General features: G+C 42.9%; 1 protein-coding gene across 6 annotated transcripts in view; it reads left to right on the forward strand.

Moving 5' to 3' along the window:
• The window catches only part of LOC137436726 (nesprin-1), a 344,176-nt gene that overhangs the window by 124,280 nt on the left and 204,928 nt on the right, over positions 1–14,968 (forward strand). For all 6 annotated transcript variants that reach the window (XM_068130758.2, XM_078786725.1, XM_078786724.1 and 3 more), the window contains 7 exons: positions 6,554–6,694; positions 7,987–8,196; positions 8,536–8,640; positions 11,476–11,598; positions 13,315–13,512; positions 14,111–14,257; positions 14,718–14,849. In XM_068130758.2, coding sequence (XP_067986859.2) covers positions 6,554–6,694; positions 7,987–8,196; positions 8,536–8,640; positions 11,476–11,598; positions 13,315–13,512; positions 14,111–14,257; positions 14,718–14,849 — 1,056 coding nt within the window. The remainder of the gene's footprint in view (positions 1–6,553; positions 6,695–7,986; positions 8,197–8,535; positions 8,641–11,475; positions 11,599–13,314; positions 13,513–14,110; positions 14,258–14,717; positions 14,850–14,968) is intronic.

Genomic DNA, 14,968 nt, shown 5'->3' on the forward strand with positions numbered 1-14,968 from the left:
TTTGACATCATAGGTCCCATGGTTTGGCAGCCATATTGGATTTAACCTAAAACCTTTAAAAAAAACATCTTCTCCCAAACCACGAAATTAATTGACTCAAAACTTTATGTGTGTCATTGACTAGGCATGGCGATTAAAAGATGATCACGAAAACGTCATTGGTCACATGGTGTGGCATCCATATTGGATTGAAGGAAAATATTAAATAATTATATCTCTGAAACCGCTTACCCTATCGATGCGAAATTTTACAAGTAACATCTAACACCATTGTTGCATATAGTTTGAAAATGATGATGTCGTATGTCACGTGGTTTGGCAGCCATCTTGGATAGAAAATCGAACCTTATCCGATCAACACGAAACTTCACAAACGTGATCTCCTCCCCATACTTATGCAGAGTGTACATTTTCTAAAGTCATATGTCACGTGGTGTGGCAGCCATATTAGCTTGAAAGCATATATTTAAAATATCCCTTCTCTGAAACCATTTCAGCGAACATATTCCTGGTGTTGGCCTCATGGTTAGGGGAGCGGGCTTGGGATCCTAAGGTCCTGAGTTTGAATCCTGTTGAATTAACGCCAGGTGGGGTTGACTCAGCCTGTCATCCTTACAAGGTCGGCAAAATGAGTACCAGATAACTGGTTATAGAGAGGCATTGCATCAATGGCAGACGCGCCCAAAGAAATGATGCAGCCAGCAGCCGGGTAGCTGCACACGAACCACCCACCACCCATTTCACCGATCAATGTGAAACCTGTCATGGCTGGTGAAAATGTGATACTTGAAAACAGCTGTAGGGATTTAAATCAAACTTGTTTATTTTTAGGAAAGTGAACGAGGGCATCGACTCGTTGTGGGACAATGTGGAGGCATATTGGCGACACAGTCGCATTGCTGTAGTTTGTTTTTTTTGGTTACCTACCAATCTCTTTGTACCCACTTCTTTCTTTCAGATTCTGTTTGAACATATGTCCTGTGTTTGTATGTTCACCACTGCCCTCCCATGTTATTTTTTGTATTTCCTACAGTGTTGCTTTCCTGAAGAGCCTCAACTCCAATGAAATATAAGATGATTATCCTGTTTCTTTCTTAACCATTGTCAAACACTTATTTGAGAAAGTTTTATGGATTTCATAATTTTATGGTTCTCGGTGGTGATACACCGTCTGCTCTGAGTCTGGGAGGTTGGCGTGCAAACCCCAGCCGAGTCTTGCCAAAGACTTTATTTTTGGTTTATCTGGAATTGAAATTCCATGTTAGGTATTGTCATCGTGCACCATCCGTCCATCCGACACCTTTTTCGACTTTTCTGGCCAAACTGCTGGGCCGATCTAGCCACACCCACCACTCAGAATGCTACCAAATTTGGGTTACAACATTAGGCCAGGGTCGGGATGTTAAATTGGGGAGGTCATGCCGATCACATGACCGGAAGTGTGTTAAAATGGCCGACTTAGTCAATTTTTGGGGAAATCGCATAAATTCCTTCAAAAATCTTCTTCTCCAGACACAGCAGTCGCAATGCTACCAAATTTGAGTTACCACATTAAGCCATGATAGGGATGTTAAAATGGGGAGGTCATGTCGATTACATGACTGGAAGTGTGTTAAAATGGCCAACTTAGTCAGTTTTTTTGGAAAATCACAAATTCTTTCAAAAATCTTGTTCTCCAGACCCACCAGCCATAATGCTACCAAATTTGGGTTACAACATTAGGTCAGGGCCCAGATAAGTTACAAGTCCAGTGGTCCTATTTTTACGGCATAGCCCATAAGGGCAAAGCCCTCTAAAATAGTGTTTGTCCGTCCGTATGTATGTATGTCACCTCAAACGTATACCAATCAGAGCTGAGGATCTGGTCACATGACAGGTTGATGTGATTATGTCTGATGTCATTACAGCATACAACGGCTGACTCCACACTCCGCCATTTTGATTCCTATGCCGTTCAGGCCGAACATATTGTTGAACCTGTCATGTATCACAATCGCCATGGTCTACCTTTACGTTTTTCATTCAGTGTGAAACACAAACAAACCGATTGTTAAAATGATCATCAAATATCAAAAGCATAGACGTTATGGATCTTCCAATGACACAGTACGTATAGGCCTTAGGCTTCATGCCTCACCTTCAGGCCGCTTCGGAGAAATTAAGCCCTGGTTTCTTAGTACAGTAGTATCATTTCAGGAGTACCATTTTTGTAATAATAATAATAATAATATAGTAAATATAACCATAACACTTTAATACGAATGTTGTGAATGCAAAGTTAATGGGTTGAAGCGGTGAATGGTTCATGAATCAATGATAAGAGGTGTACAGTACTAATAATGCGGAAGTAAGGAATTAGCCTCAAGTTTTTGTTAGTAATATCATTTTCGTAATAATGATAATGTAACGTTAATATTATGGTAAATATAATCGTAACACTAACCCCTTCGTAGTGACTGCAAACTTACTGCAGGTTAAAATATATCATCTTCTATTACATTAAAGTAGCGGCAGTTTTGTGTCCGTCCATCACGCTACATCAGTACGACGGCTGACTCCACCGACACATTTTAATTTACTAGTACACCCGCTCACCACGGGAGCTGCAGGAAGGGGCATTCCTCTTCGGGGTATGTAGATTACAGTCGATCGATGATCAGGTCTCAAGAACATTGGGTGTGTTAATTTACCAAGTTTCTTGTGGAGAGATCTCCACGTGGCTTTTCTATTCGTGCAAGCACGCCATTCAAAACTGTTAAGGAATGGCTGGCTTGGCAAGCACTTGCTAGCTGCTTGGTAAATGAGCACACCCCGGGCTTCCTCCCTTTCAGTTTTGTGTTAAACAGCAGGAAAAATGGGTTTCATTGGTGATTTTCTAAACAAAACGTTAATTGGTGGGTTTCAAAAGGCCGCTATGAAAAACGCCACTTTAGCGGCAGGAAGGGTCATGTTATTTACCCAACCATTGTGGGGTATATAATTACAGTAGATCTTCGCTCAGTTCTGTAAGTAAAACTTACCTCACGGATGTCAGGATTCCTCCAAATTTCTTTCTTTAATGTTATAGACAGCATTAGCGACTGTTTAAAAAGCTAATCATATGTGTTTGTGGTTTATAATATTTTTACTTCTGGTAGAGGCCGTTGCTCCCATGCCATGATAATCTATTTATAAACATTGACACGGCATTTGTTCAAGGAGGAAAAACCCCTTGGGGATGTGGGACATTATTAGTATTAATATTGTTTTGTAATACCATTAATATTATGCTATTATCATTTGTTTTGTTATTAGAAACAGCCTTGGGAAAACGCCATGATAAAGCTAGCTTAATACGGATATACAGTCACGTGAAAAAGTAAGTACACTCCATGTAAAGTTTTGACTTTTTCAATATATTTCAACATGCAGCTATTTGATTTTCATTTCAACAATATTGACAGATAAAGGTGATATAATATAACAAATATCATGAAACATTTACATTTTGTAGTCCATTGTATAATTTAAATAAACATAAATGCAAATTTCGCATGTGGAAAAAGTAAGTACACCCCTACATTTATCACTACTTCAAATACCTAAAATTAGAATCAGGTGCACCAGCTCAGGTGCAAATGATTAGAACATCGTTAGAGAAGATCTTGGAGGAACCTGTCCTATTTAAACCTCAGACATTTAGTTTGGTTTGCTCTTTGTTGTTCAAGTGTGCAGCGTCACCATGCCCAGATCAAAAGAGCTCTGAGGCCTTCAGAAAGAAGGTTATCGATGCCTTCGAGTCTGGGAAGGGATTTAAAAAGATCTCCAAACAACTTGAAATCAATCATTCGACTGTCCGGAAGATCATCTACAAGTGGAGAAGATTCCAAACAACTGCCAACTTGTTCAGGCCAGGCCGCCCCAGCAAGTTCAGCCCGAGAGCAGACCGCAAGATGCTGAAAGAAGTCTCTAAGAACCCCAGAATGTCATCACGGGACCTACAGGTAGCTCTTGCCACTGTTGATGTCAAAGTGCACGAGTCTACCATGAGAAAGAGGCTGCACAAATTTGATCTACATGGGAGGTGTGCCAGGAGGAAACCTTTGCTGTCCAGAAAGAACATCAGGGCAAGACTAAAGATTGCCAATGAACACCTAGGCAAAGACCAGCACTTCTGGAACAATGTGCTCTGGACAGATGAGTCAAAGGTAGAGCTAATTGGCCACAGTACCAGAAGACATGTTTGGCGAAAACCAAAGACAGCATTTGACCACAAGAACCTGATACCAACTGTAAAGCATGGTGGTGGAAATATTATGGTTTGAGGCAGCTTTGCTGCATCAGGGCCTGGGCAGCTCACCATCATATAATCAACGATAAATTCTTCATTGTACCAGAGGGTGCTTGAGGATAATGTGAGGCCATCTGTCAGAAAGTTGAAGCTCAACCGAAGGTAGACCTTGCAACATGACAATGACCCTAAACATACCAGCAAATCCACCAAGGAATGGCTGAAAAGAAAGAAATGGAGGGTTCTGGAATGGCCAAGTCAAAGCCCGGATCTAAATCCCATCGAGATGTTGTGGGGGGATTTGAAACGAGCTGTGCATGCAAGAAACCCCTCAAACATCGCACTGCTGAAAGAATTCTGCATGGAGGAGTGGGAAAAATTTCTCCCAGTCGATGTCAGAGACTGGTAGACAGTTATAAGAAATGCCTACTGGAGGTTGTTTCTGCCAAAGGGGGCAATACCACCTATTAGAGCCAAGGGTGTACTTACTTTTTCCACATGCGAAATTTGCATTTATGTTTATTTGAATTATACAATGGACTACAAAATGTTAATGTTTCATGATATTTGTTATATTATATCACATTTATCTATCAATATTGTTGAAATGAAGATCAAATAGCTGTATGTTGACATATGTTGAAAAAGTCAAAACTTTACATGGGGTGTACTTACTTTTTCACGTGACTGTGCACCTCCACACGCAATTCCATTGGTGGCAATGTCGGGGAAAACCCCCTTTGGGAGGGGATCAGATGAATGTGCTACAATATTCATTGTGTAACCCTTCGTCCTCCTGTCAAGTTTGGTTGAGATTGGTTAAGTAACGACTGAATGTATCGCAGTCAAAAATCATGAGACAGACAGACAGATGCTGAATTGCGTATTTTAGTATGATATGCCATACAGGCCGAACATGTCGTCAACAGGATCAACCCTGTCGTTTTTACACATGGACAGCTGGACGTTGCAGCGAGTAGAGTAGGAGACGCACTCGATCTGTGCATGTTTGCCAACCAGAGTGAATTCCAGATAAGGAGAGGAGCTGCACATGCTGCAGGCCGACTAACCGGCAATGTTGTTTATAGTGAGATCATATAAACTCAGGAGCAGATTGAGAGTGAAACTTGGAGGGTTAATCGCTCCCAAGAAAATGTTGCTTTAATATATAAATGTTGCAAAATGAGTACCAACTCACTGGGTCCTCTTTCAAGGAGGTTTTTGGCAGGATTTGAACTCCGGCCGCAGTGGTGTGTGTCGGGATGGCGCTGAGGTCACTTTGATAGTTTTGACTATCTGACCAACATATAGAATAAACCATATGGCATCTCAATACAATCTCTTCACTTCCATGGTGACAGACAGCTTGGAGACTTAGAGTACTTCAAAATAATTTAATGCTTACATTATTTGCTGACTGGTATCTCCACCCAGGTCATACTCTCCTCTTCAACTAAAGCATCAAACAAGCCCGGCTACGTCGCTATTAGACTTTATGTCTTGTTTTAAATTGTATGTGTTGCTTTCTTGCTTGATGCTCAGCATTTGAATTTTAAAAGGATACGGACGCTCAGCATGGACAAACAGCGCTGGGAAGGCAATGATAAACCACCCAGTATAACCTGGCCAAGAAACTGCTTCAGCAGCACCAACACTCTGTAAAGAGATTGGTACATCAAATCAAATGATGCAAGAGCACCTAACTCTTTTTAGTCTGCTTGATGATTAATGATTGGCTTTTTCCATTGCACAGGCTGATTATGCATGCTGAATGTTTTCCTCTAATAAGGAACCAAGACTTGTTTGCCTTCTGTGGCTCTTGTTTGGAAGAAAATGACTAATGTTGGTTAGGCAAATTAATCCACACAGTGGAAATGGCCCATGGCCATGATTATGTGTTTGACCACAACTTGGTTGATCAATCCTTTGCATAAATACCATGTATAATTATGACTATGCATTTGCTGTGCACACAAATAAAGGGAGGGAGAAGGCGAAGATTCTGTGATTTGCATTTGTAATTTTCAGAACGATTGTATCTTTTCTTTTCATTTTTACAAAAGCCTTCATTCTTACAAAGGAGGTCTGTCCTTTTAATTTTAGAACTTTTCTTGGGAAGGTTGAGCGGTGCATCATTGAAATAATTTCACTCTGTCAGGTTGAAGTTCCCATTACTGTCAATCAATTTGAATTTTTGCTGGAGAAATTATTTTCTTTGAAAGCAAAATTTGCTCCCCTGCTGCTCTGGGTGTACAGTAATATTTCTTCTATTTTTTTTTCTAGCTTGAAGGTGAAAGGTTTGGAGACGCTTGGCTGCTTGCTGTCCGGGCCACTGGATGCTGGGTGGATGGGATACAGGAGTTCATATTTAAACAATTGCTCGGTAGCAGTGGAGAAGTCCAATCAAAGCTGGAAAACGTGCAGGTTAATTACCGCGACTTATTGGCTGCTTGTTTTATTTGTTAGATTTCTGTGGTCTTAATGGCTCAAATCTATTAAATCTACCCATGTTCCTTTCCAATGGGAAGGCCTCATAGCCCTTTTCAGATGATTATCTTGCACAAACATTGAGCAACTAAATGCATTGAGCAAAGCAATGTGTTTGGTCTGGTTGTCGGCGACTAAAGTGATATCCCTCACTGGCTTTGCTAATGGGGAGGGTGACTGTGACGCCCTGCCAGGACCAAAATCAACACCAGGCAAAGGGAAGATGAGCTCCCGTAGGGAGCAAAAGGCCATCCAGTAAGGAGATGGTGTCTCCAAAAAAACACCCATCCGGTTTGGACCTGTTAAAGTCATACCAAAGACTTAAAAAATGGTACGTGCTTCTTCCTTGCTTGAAAAGTATAGAGCACCTACAATCCCCATCGGTTTGCATCCATGGGGAGGAGGAAATTCCTCTTGAGGAAATGCCCCACTGAGTACGGTGAGAAAAGCGGCACCATTGTTATGATGTCGCTGGTACCGAGTATCCTGGGAAGTGACGCTAGTGACGGCACTTCCCCCAAGCTCAGTGGCTGTGTTAAGTGTTTGTCGTGTGTGTTTGTCATGTGTGTTTGTCGTGTGTGTTTGTCGTGTGTGTTTGTCGTGTGTGTTTGTCGTGTGTGTTTGTCGTGTTTGTCGTGTGTGTGCGTGTGTGTGTGTGTGTGTGTGTGTGTGTGTGTGTGTGTGTGTGTGTGTGTGTGTGTGTGTGTGTGTGCGCACGCGTGTGTCAGCTCTATTACGAGCCTCACTACTGGTACTCCGCACCAGATGTGACACCTAGGAGCCCAAAGTTCGGGTGTAGGTACTTCCTGAATCTGAGCAAGGTTTTAAGCTACTGCATGCTGGCCTTCAGGGCCATTTTGAGGCCACCAAATGGCACTATAAAGTGCATATTGGAATGCTGGGTCGGACAGTACAGCCGCTGACCCGCAGGAAAAAGGTAACCACCATGAGGCCAATGGCTTTTCAATGTTCAGCATGTCCCAAAATCCCCACTGTCTTATAAATATAATCTTATAAATAATGTCAAGTAGCTGGGTACTTTTTTCCTGGGCAGCACCAGATACGCCCCCTAGTATTATCGTAATCTAAACTGAATCACCTGTAAACCTATCAATGTACAGATTCAGCCACAAAAAGCTCTTTTTCCTTGTACTTGTAATTTATTCCTTGACTTGTAATTCAATCTTTCTCTTGGGCTGTATTTTTGCACTCCTTATGCCCTTCTAAAGAGGATATCAAAATACCTGGAAGAGGTTTCTCAAGACCTGGAGTCCTGCACACGCTCTGTCTTCAGTGCAAGCATTTATGAGCATCCGGACAGTGGAGTGCTTGAACAAGTTGTGATTGGACTACAGAAAAGGTTGCACGTCATGAAGTCGTGTCTACAAAGAGCCTGTGATGTTTTTCAGAGCCATCTGGCAGGATCTGCTGAATTTCAGGTACGTTAGGGTTTACAGTAGGCAACCACAGATGGTTTTCACACTTGTATATAATGAGAATATCTCCTGTTGAATAATTTCCCCAGTGTGATGTGTAGTCCTCTAGAGATGAGAGTCTTTATAAGGTCTTTATAATTAACAAATATATCACACAGTAACACTCAGGTAGAACATGTTGAAGTACCTGCCTCACATGAGTAAAGTGCAATGCACCGGGTAAAGTGTGGCTGGGTAAAGTATGCCACACTGGGTAAAGTGAAGAATTTAAACCATTGAATGGCGATTGTCATCCTTATTTAATGAGAAAGTTCATGGATGTGCATGGTTGTATTCATACAGGAGATGCTGCATGAAACGATGAACACAATGATAAAGAAACGAAAAGCTCTATTGCTGTCCCCTGAAACTTATACCCAACAGGCAGGATCCACTACAGGATCAACGGTTTGTCCTTTTTTTTGGTCAACTTGCGGCACGTTTGCTAACCAGTCTTGTATTATGCAAAGCCGATACAAACGCAAAGCTGTTGTCGCATTACATTGCGACATTGTCGCATTACATTTTTCTATTTGTCTGTCTGTCCCTTCTCCTTTTTCTTGTATATCTTGAGAAAGGAACATTTTGGGGCCAGAAAACCTTGCAGACATAATGGGGCCCCTTGGGCAGTATCATAGGGCGGTGGCGATTTTTGGAGGGGTTCGAGAAGGGTAAGGGGAGATCTTTGTCACTGCTTACGTCATTGCAGCCAAATTTAGCACGTACAATGTGGAGTAAAAATGGTGGGTGTAATCCTATTAAGGGGGTAATTGTGGGGGAGAAGGAAAGAAGGGGTCTCTATAATAATAATAATTCATTTATTTTGTATAGCGCTTTTCCAGAAGCCCAAAGGCGCTTTGACAGAGTGGAAAACATAATGCATAACAATACATGAAAACAACAATTGCAAAAAGACAAGAATCAATAGGGAAATATTTAAAGCAAAAGGAGGGAGAAGGAGAAGAGATAGTCAGGGGTTAGATGCTGTGGGTTGAATGTTGAATGCAGTGTTGAACAGGTGGGTCTTTAGTGATGTTTTGAATGTGGTGAGTGAGGAGGAGTCTCTGATGGTGTGAGGTAGTGAGTTCCAGAGGGTGGGAGCAGCAATGGAGAAGGCCCTGTCCCCCCAGGATCTGAATTTGGTCCGGATGGAGGGGGTCAGGAGGTTGGTACCAGCAGAGCGGAGGTTGCGGGTGGGAGTGTGTCTGGAGAGGAGGTCAGCCAGGTAGGATGGGGCCAGGTTATGGAGGGCTTTGTATGTCAAGAGGAGGATTTTGTACTGGATTCTCTGGGGGATGGGGAGCCAGTGAAGCTTGTAAAGGACGGGGGTGATGTGGTCACGGGTCCGGGAATGGGTGAGTAGACGGGCAGCGGAGTTCTGAATGTATTGGAGTTTATTGGTGATTTTTGAGGGTGAACCATAGAGGAGGCTATTGCAGTAGTCCAGACGGGAGGTGATGAAGGCGTGGATGAGGGTTTCTGCAGCCGTGGAGGAGAGGGATGAGCGGAGACGGGCAATGTTTTTCAGGTGAAAGAAGGCTGACTTTGTGATCTGTTTAGTATATTTGTCGAAGGAAAGGGTTTGGTCAAAGATGACGCCAAGATTCCGGATGTGAGGAGAGGTGGATACTGGGATACCGTCGATGTTGAGGGCAAAGTTATGGGTGGATTTTGTGAGCGTTTTTGGGCCAATGATGATTATTTCAGATTTATCACAGTTAAGCTTGAGGAAGTTGATTTGAAGCCAGGATTTTATTTCAGTGATGCAGTTTGTCAGGATAGAGTGGGTGTCGGTGGAGACGGACTTGGTGGAGATGAAAAGCTGGATGTCATCGGCGAAGCAGTGGAATTGGAGACCATGACGGCGGATTAAGTGACCGAGGGGGGACAGGTAAAGGATGAAGAGGAGGGGGCCAATAACTGAACCTTGGGGGACACCTTGGGGGAGGGGAGCAGTGGGGGATTTGCAGTTATTGATGGAGATGAACTGGCGTCTGTCAGAGAGGTATGATTTAATCCAAGAGAGGGCAGTGCCGGTAACGTTAAAGGTGGATTCAAGTCGGGTGAGGAGGATGGTGTGATCAATGGTGTCAAAGGCAGCGCTGAGGTCGAGGAGGACGAGAATGTTGAGGTTGCCAGCGTCAGAGGAGAGGAGAAGGTCGTTGGTGATTTTGAGGAGAGCAGTTTCAGTACTGTGGTTGGAGCGGAATCCGGATTGGAATGTTTCATACAGGTTATTGGCAGAGAGATGATGTTTGAGTTGAGTGGCTACAGCGCGTTCCAAAACTTTTGACAGAAAGGGTAGGTTGGAGATGGGTCTGAAGTTGTTTAGGGTGTCAGGGTTTAGACCAGGTTTTTTTAGAATGGGGGTAACAGCAGCAATTTTGAGGGAAGGTGGGACGATGCCTGTAGACAGGGAGGAGTTTAGTGTTGCAATGATAAGTGGAGAGAGAGCAGGGAGGGAGGCCTTGACAAAGCTGGAGGGGATGGGGTCAAGAGTGCAGGTGGCAGTTTTCATTCCTATGAGGAGTTCAGAGAGGTCAGTAGGGGAGATTGGGGAGAACCGAGACAGGGGATGGCAGGACAAGGGGGGGCAGGTGGTTGGAGGGGGAGCGGGTGCGGCGGTCGTCAAGCTGTTGTAGATGTTGTCAATTTTGCATTGGAAGAAAGAGAGGAAGGAGATGCAGTTGTCTACTGTGAATGACTGGGTGGTGGTGTTCAGGGGGCGGAGGAGTGCCGCAGTGCTCGGAGTCCGGCTATTCAGGTCAGCGCTTTGTGCCGCAGTGCTCCCAAACATGGTTTGACTTGCATAATGGGGCCCCCTTGTGGGATTTATGGTTGTGGAAAACAAACAAGTTATTAGCTTTTATATATTTTTCATTTCAGGGTGGATTTGGAATAGGGAAGAGGGGGGAGCTCTGCAACTGGTTGAGTGATCGTCACCAAACTTGGTAAGGATAGTATAGGCCCCATGGGGAGGAGATTGGGGGTGAGGGTGGGGGTGGGTGAAGGTTTTGGGAAAGTGGTCGGGGTTAGTTTTCTTGAGAACAGTGGGGGTGTATCATGTGGAACCCCCATAGCCCTCCAGGACCCATTTTATTTTTATATCCAATAATTCTCAGAGACCTCTCCAGTCACTGATTGATCCTTATCTCCCTTCCTCCCCATATGTAACATTGGAGTATGAGAATTGAGTTTGTTGCTGTACTACTGGTTCAGGTTATATTGACTCTTGTCCATCAGGCGTTTGATGAAGCAATGGAAGCCTTGGAGAAATATGAGCAGAATATTGCCACCCTTCGAAAGCAAGCTTCAAACCTTCAGCTGGTGGTTCCCTTTGTTGAATGGGATATAATGAGGCTGGAGGTATTCTTTTTTTTACATTGGAAATTTGCTCCTAACATAGCAAGATGTTTCTGAAAAGTCTTCACTTTGTCTCTATTACCTGTCAGTACAGTATTCAGGTCTGCGCAACAAAAAAGATGGAGAAGAATTATAAGGCAGAGATTTATTTTATTTTATTTCACAAGTATCTATAAAGTTTGATAAAGCTCTATAATACTCTATAAAGTTTGAAGCTCATGAAAGAAGAGCTGTGCAATGGAGTATCAGAGGTTGCGCATTAAATGCAACGTGTGTGCATTCCATACCGGGCCTCTGCATCCTGTTATGATTGCAAGCACAAAGGAAGTGTCAGCTGCAAATTTTCAATTTATGTCCTTTAGGGAGGTAGAAGGGTAGAAGGAAGAATATAGTGCAGGATAAAAGAGGCACACGTGCTGTAGATATGGTGGAAGAGGAAAGAAAGGAAACATGAACGAAAGGATCACGAGCAGATTATTCATTTGCAGCATGTTTGAGTTGAGCGCAGTTTGGAGTGACAGAACACATTTTGTGAGAATGTGGCAGACACTCCACCTGCTCGCGTTCCAAAAGCCACATGGGAGAAAATGAAACCTTAAACGCCAATGGAAACACAGCAACAGAGTGTAAACATGGTGAATTGCACACACCTGGATGCAGCGTAATGAGAGGTTTATACCTATTTGGTAGCTGATATTCCCACATAGCTTCTGTTGGAACTTATAATGCAGTTTCTATGATCCAAGGTGTCTTTACCATGAGTTGATTCAGAACGGTGTGTTTTGGCCTATGGGTGATTTAAGGTTCAGGTAGGAGCAACGGAGATTCGATGGGGATATGGGGGCAGAATATTGGCAGGAAATGAAGCAGATGTATCTTGAGTTTAGATAGACGCTTCCAAACGGGGATCACAAAGAGAAAATGGCATAGTTACTTGTATTAGACATGGTGTTCATAGTTAGTGGACAATAGGTTATTGTACTCTCCCGCACCATCGGTAAGATACAGAAGGAAATGCAATGAAGTGGCCCAAACTGGCCCATGTTAGTAAGGTATATTTACCTCTGCCACCCGAAGGTGGACGCAGGTTATCTATTCGCCCATGATTGTTTGTTTGTCTGTGTGTTTGTGAGCAGGACATCTCAAAAAGTTATCGATGGATTCGGACGAAATTTGTTGGACAGGTTGGGTATGTGACAAGGATGAATTGAATAGATTTTGGTGAAGATCAGAATCTGGATGCGATCATTTAAAAAGAAATTTTGTGATTCTTCACAATTGAAAGATTCCGGTCCGGATGCGGCTCCGGCATATCAGTGGGATATGAAACGTAAACTGTTCAGCCTGTTGGAGTTATGCACTTTAGAGAGTGCCATTCTAGTCCTTCGTGCTCTACATGAAAACCAAGTACATCATGAGTACCTGAAGAGACTAAATGAATCCCTGGTCTTTGAGACGATCCTGGAGAACTGTTTCACCGAAAATCTGGACAGACTAGATGGTCAACCTCAGGAATTTAAGGAAGTAGTCCTCTGTTAATGGCTGTCGACAGAAACTGGCATGTTGATTTGTTACGTGTCCTTTTTGTATGTCTGGAAGAGGATTTAGGAACTTTCTGCATTCAAACTCGAGTTACATGTTTTGGAGCATGATCCGTGGGGTTTTTTTTCGGATTACCAGTCAGTGAGCATCTTTTTAACAATGCTGGCTTTCTTGCAGCATGTGGCAGAAGCTCTACACTGGGAGATAGCCCACCAGAGGAGGGAGCAGCAAGCGAGGATTGCTGCCATTAACCATTTTCAGCGGGTGCTGCAGCAGCTGGAGGCCACAACAGCAGCAGGAAGGGATGGCATGGCAGAAAGGCATCGGGCTTTGTGTGAGGGGCAGCAGATTGTGGAAATGCTACAGACACATCAGGTATAGCACAATGATTTGCTGAAGTCTCTTCAGTAGCACTGTGTTTATTGATCACCATAGTTATATGTTTGGGTGTTTTTAAACAGATCAAAAGGCTTCATCTTGTCAAAAAGTACTGCAGTTTTTCAGCATTTGATATAAGTATCTGGTGGTAATTAATCCCATTTGACAGCTTATTGGCCAACTACAAATCATGCAAACATAGGGGGGAGGTGGTTGTGCAATAAAATTGAGAAGAAAATGGAGAGGTGAAAAAGAAGGAGATGAGTGGTTGAGGGGAGGGAAAGCAATGTATGAGGTATAAAGAAAAACCGAAATTTCAAAAACCTTTGAAAGTTCAGCTTTCATAATGCAGATACATAACTATTCCTCATGATATTATCTCAACCTGATTATATCACGGCTGTGATTGGCCGAATTATCTTGCCATTGCAGCCATCTCGGTAACTTGGCTTGTGTACGCGATATTTCAAAAACAGTTCAACATTTACCTTTCATATTACACAGATCTACTCGTCATACCATCCAAAAGGTGGGGGACCTAGAGTATTAGCCCCTTGTTTATTTATTCCTTTACGATTGTACCCTCTCTTTGCAGGAGTTGTTTTATCGACTGAAGTACCAGGAGCTGCTGCTGAAAAAACTTGCTTTGGGGACCGCACATTCGGAGGAGCTTACTCCTGGCCTGGAGGACCTGCAACAGCGTGCACAGCGACGGGCTGCCTGGCTGTGGCAATTAGGCCAGGTAACAACTTGCTCTAGGAAGTAGTTCTTCCTTTGTCAGGAAGTAGTTCTTCCTTTGTCAGGAAGTAGTTATTAATTTGTCTAGTTCTTCCTTTGCCTGACAAACATGAGCTTGTCACTGCTTCGCTGAACATGTCATTGTATTGTACTGGTACCAATATTATGAAAACATTTGTCCAGCTCATCAACAGAATAGTTTTAATGCTCATTTTCTAAAAAACAAAACAAATGTGGACTAGGTGTACATAAGTGTAGACTACACCTGCCTATTAGAGCATTTATTAATTCATTCATTATTTTAAAACCATCGCTTCAACAACTTTCTCACAGCAGTGAGCATATCTCCCAACATTTGGTTGATAAATTCTGTTCTCCAGAGTGTTTACCAATTTGTTTATGATGAGTTTTTCATGTATTACAAGTTTATACACTAATTGCTTGGGTGTTCCCTGGGTTTCCAGGCATGGGAAAAATTAGAGAGTGAATTGGACTCCCTGCACAACACACTGAAGAGCATTGAACAATCTGTCCCACCTGGAGGACTCTTGGAGGACTCTGAGGAGCAGGTTGCTCAGTGCATCAACTTGTACGAGGTACCAGCACCCTTCCTGCTTTTTTATCAGGCATTATTTGAAGTTTATTCTATTTTGATGGTATGGTGTTGTATCATGGTAACATCTCAAATACATCTAATATTTAATGTACATTCTTG

This window comes from Myxine glutinosa, chromosome 11 (genome assembly GCF_964187855.1).
Source record: "Myxine glutinosa chromosome 11, kmMyxGlut1.1, whole genome shotgun sequence".
Taxonomy (NCBI): Eukaryota; Metazoa; Chordata; class Myxini; order Myxiniformes; family Myxinidae; genus Myxine; species Myxine glutinosa.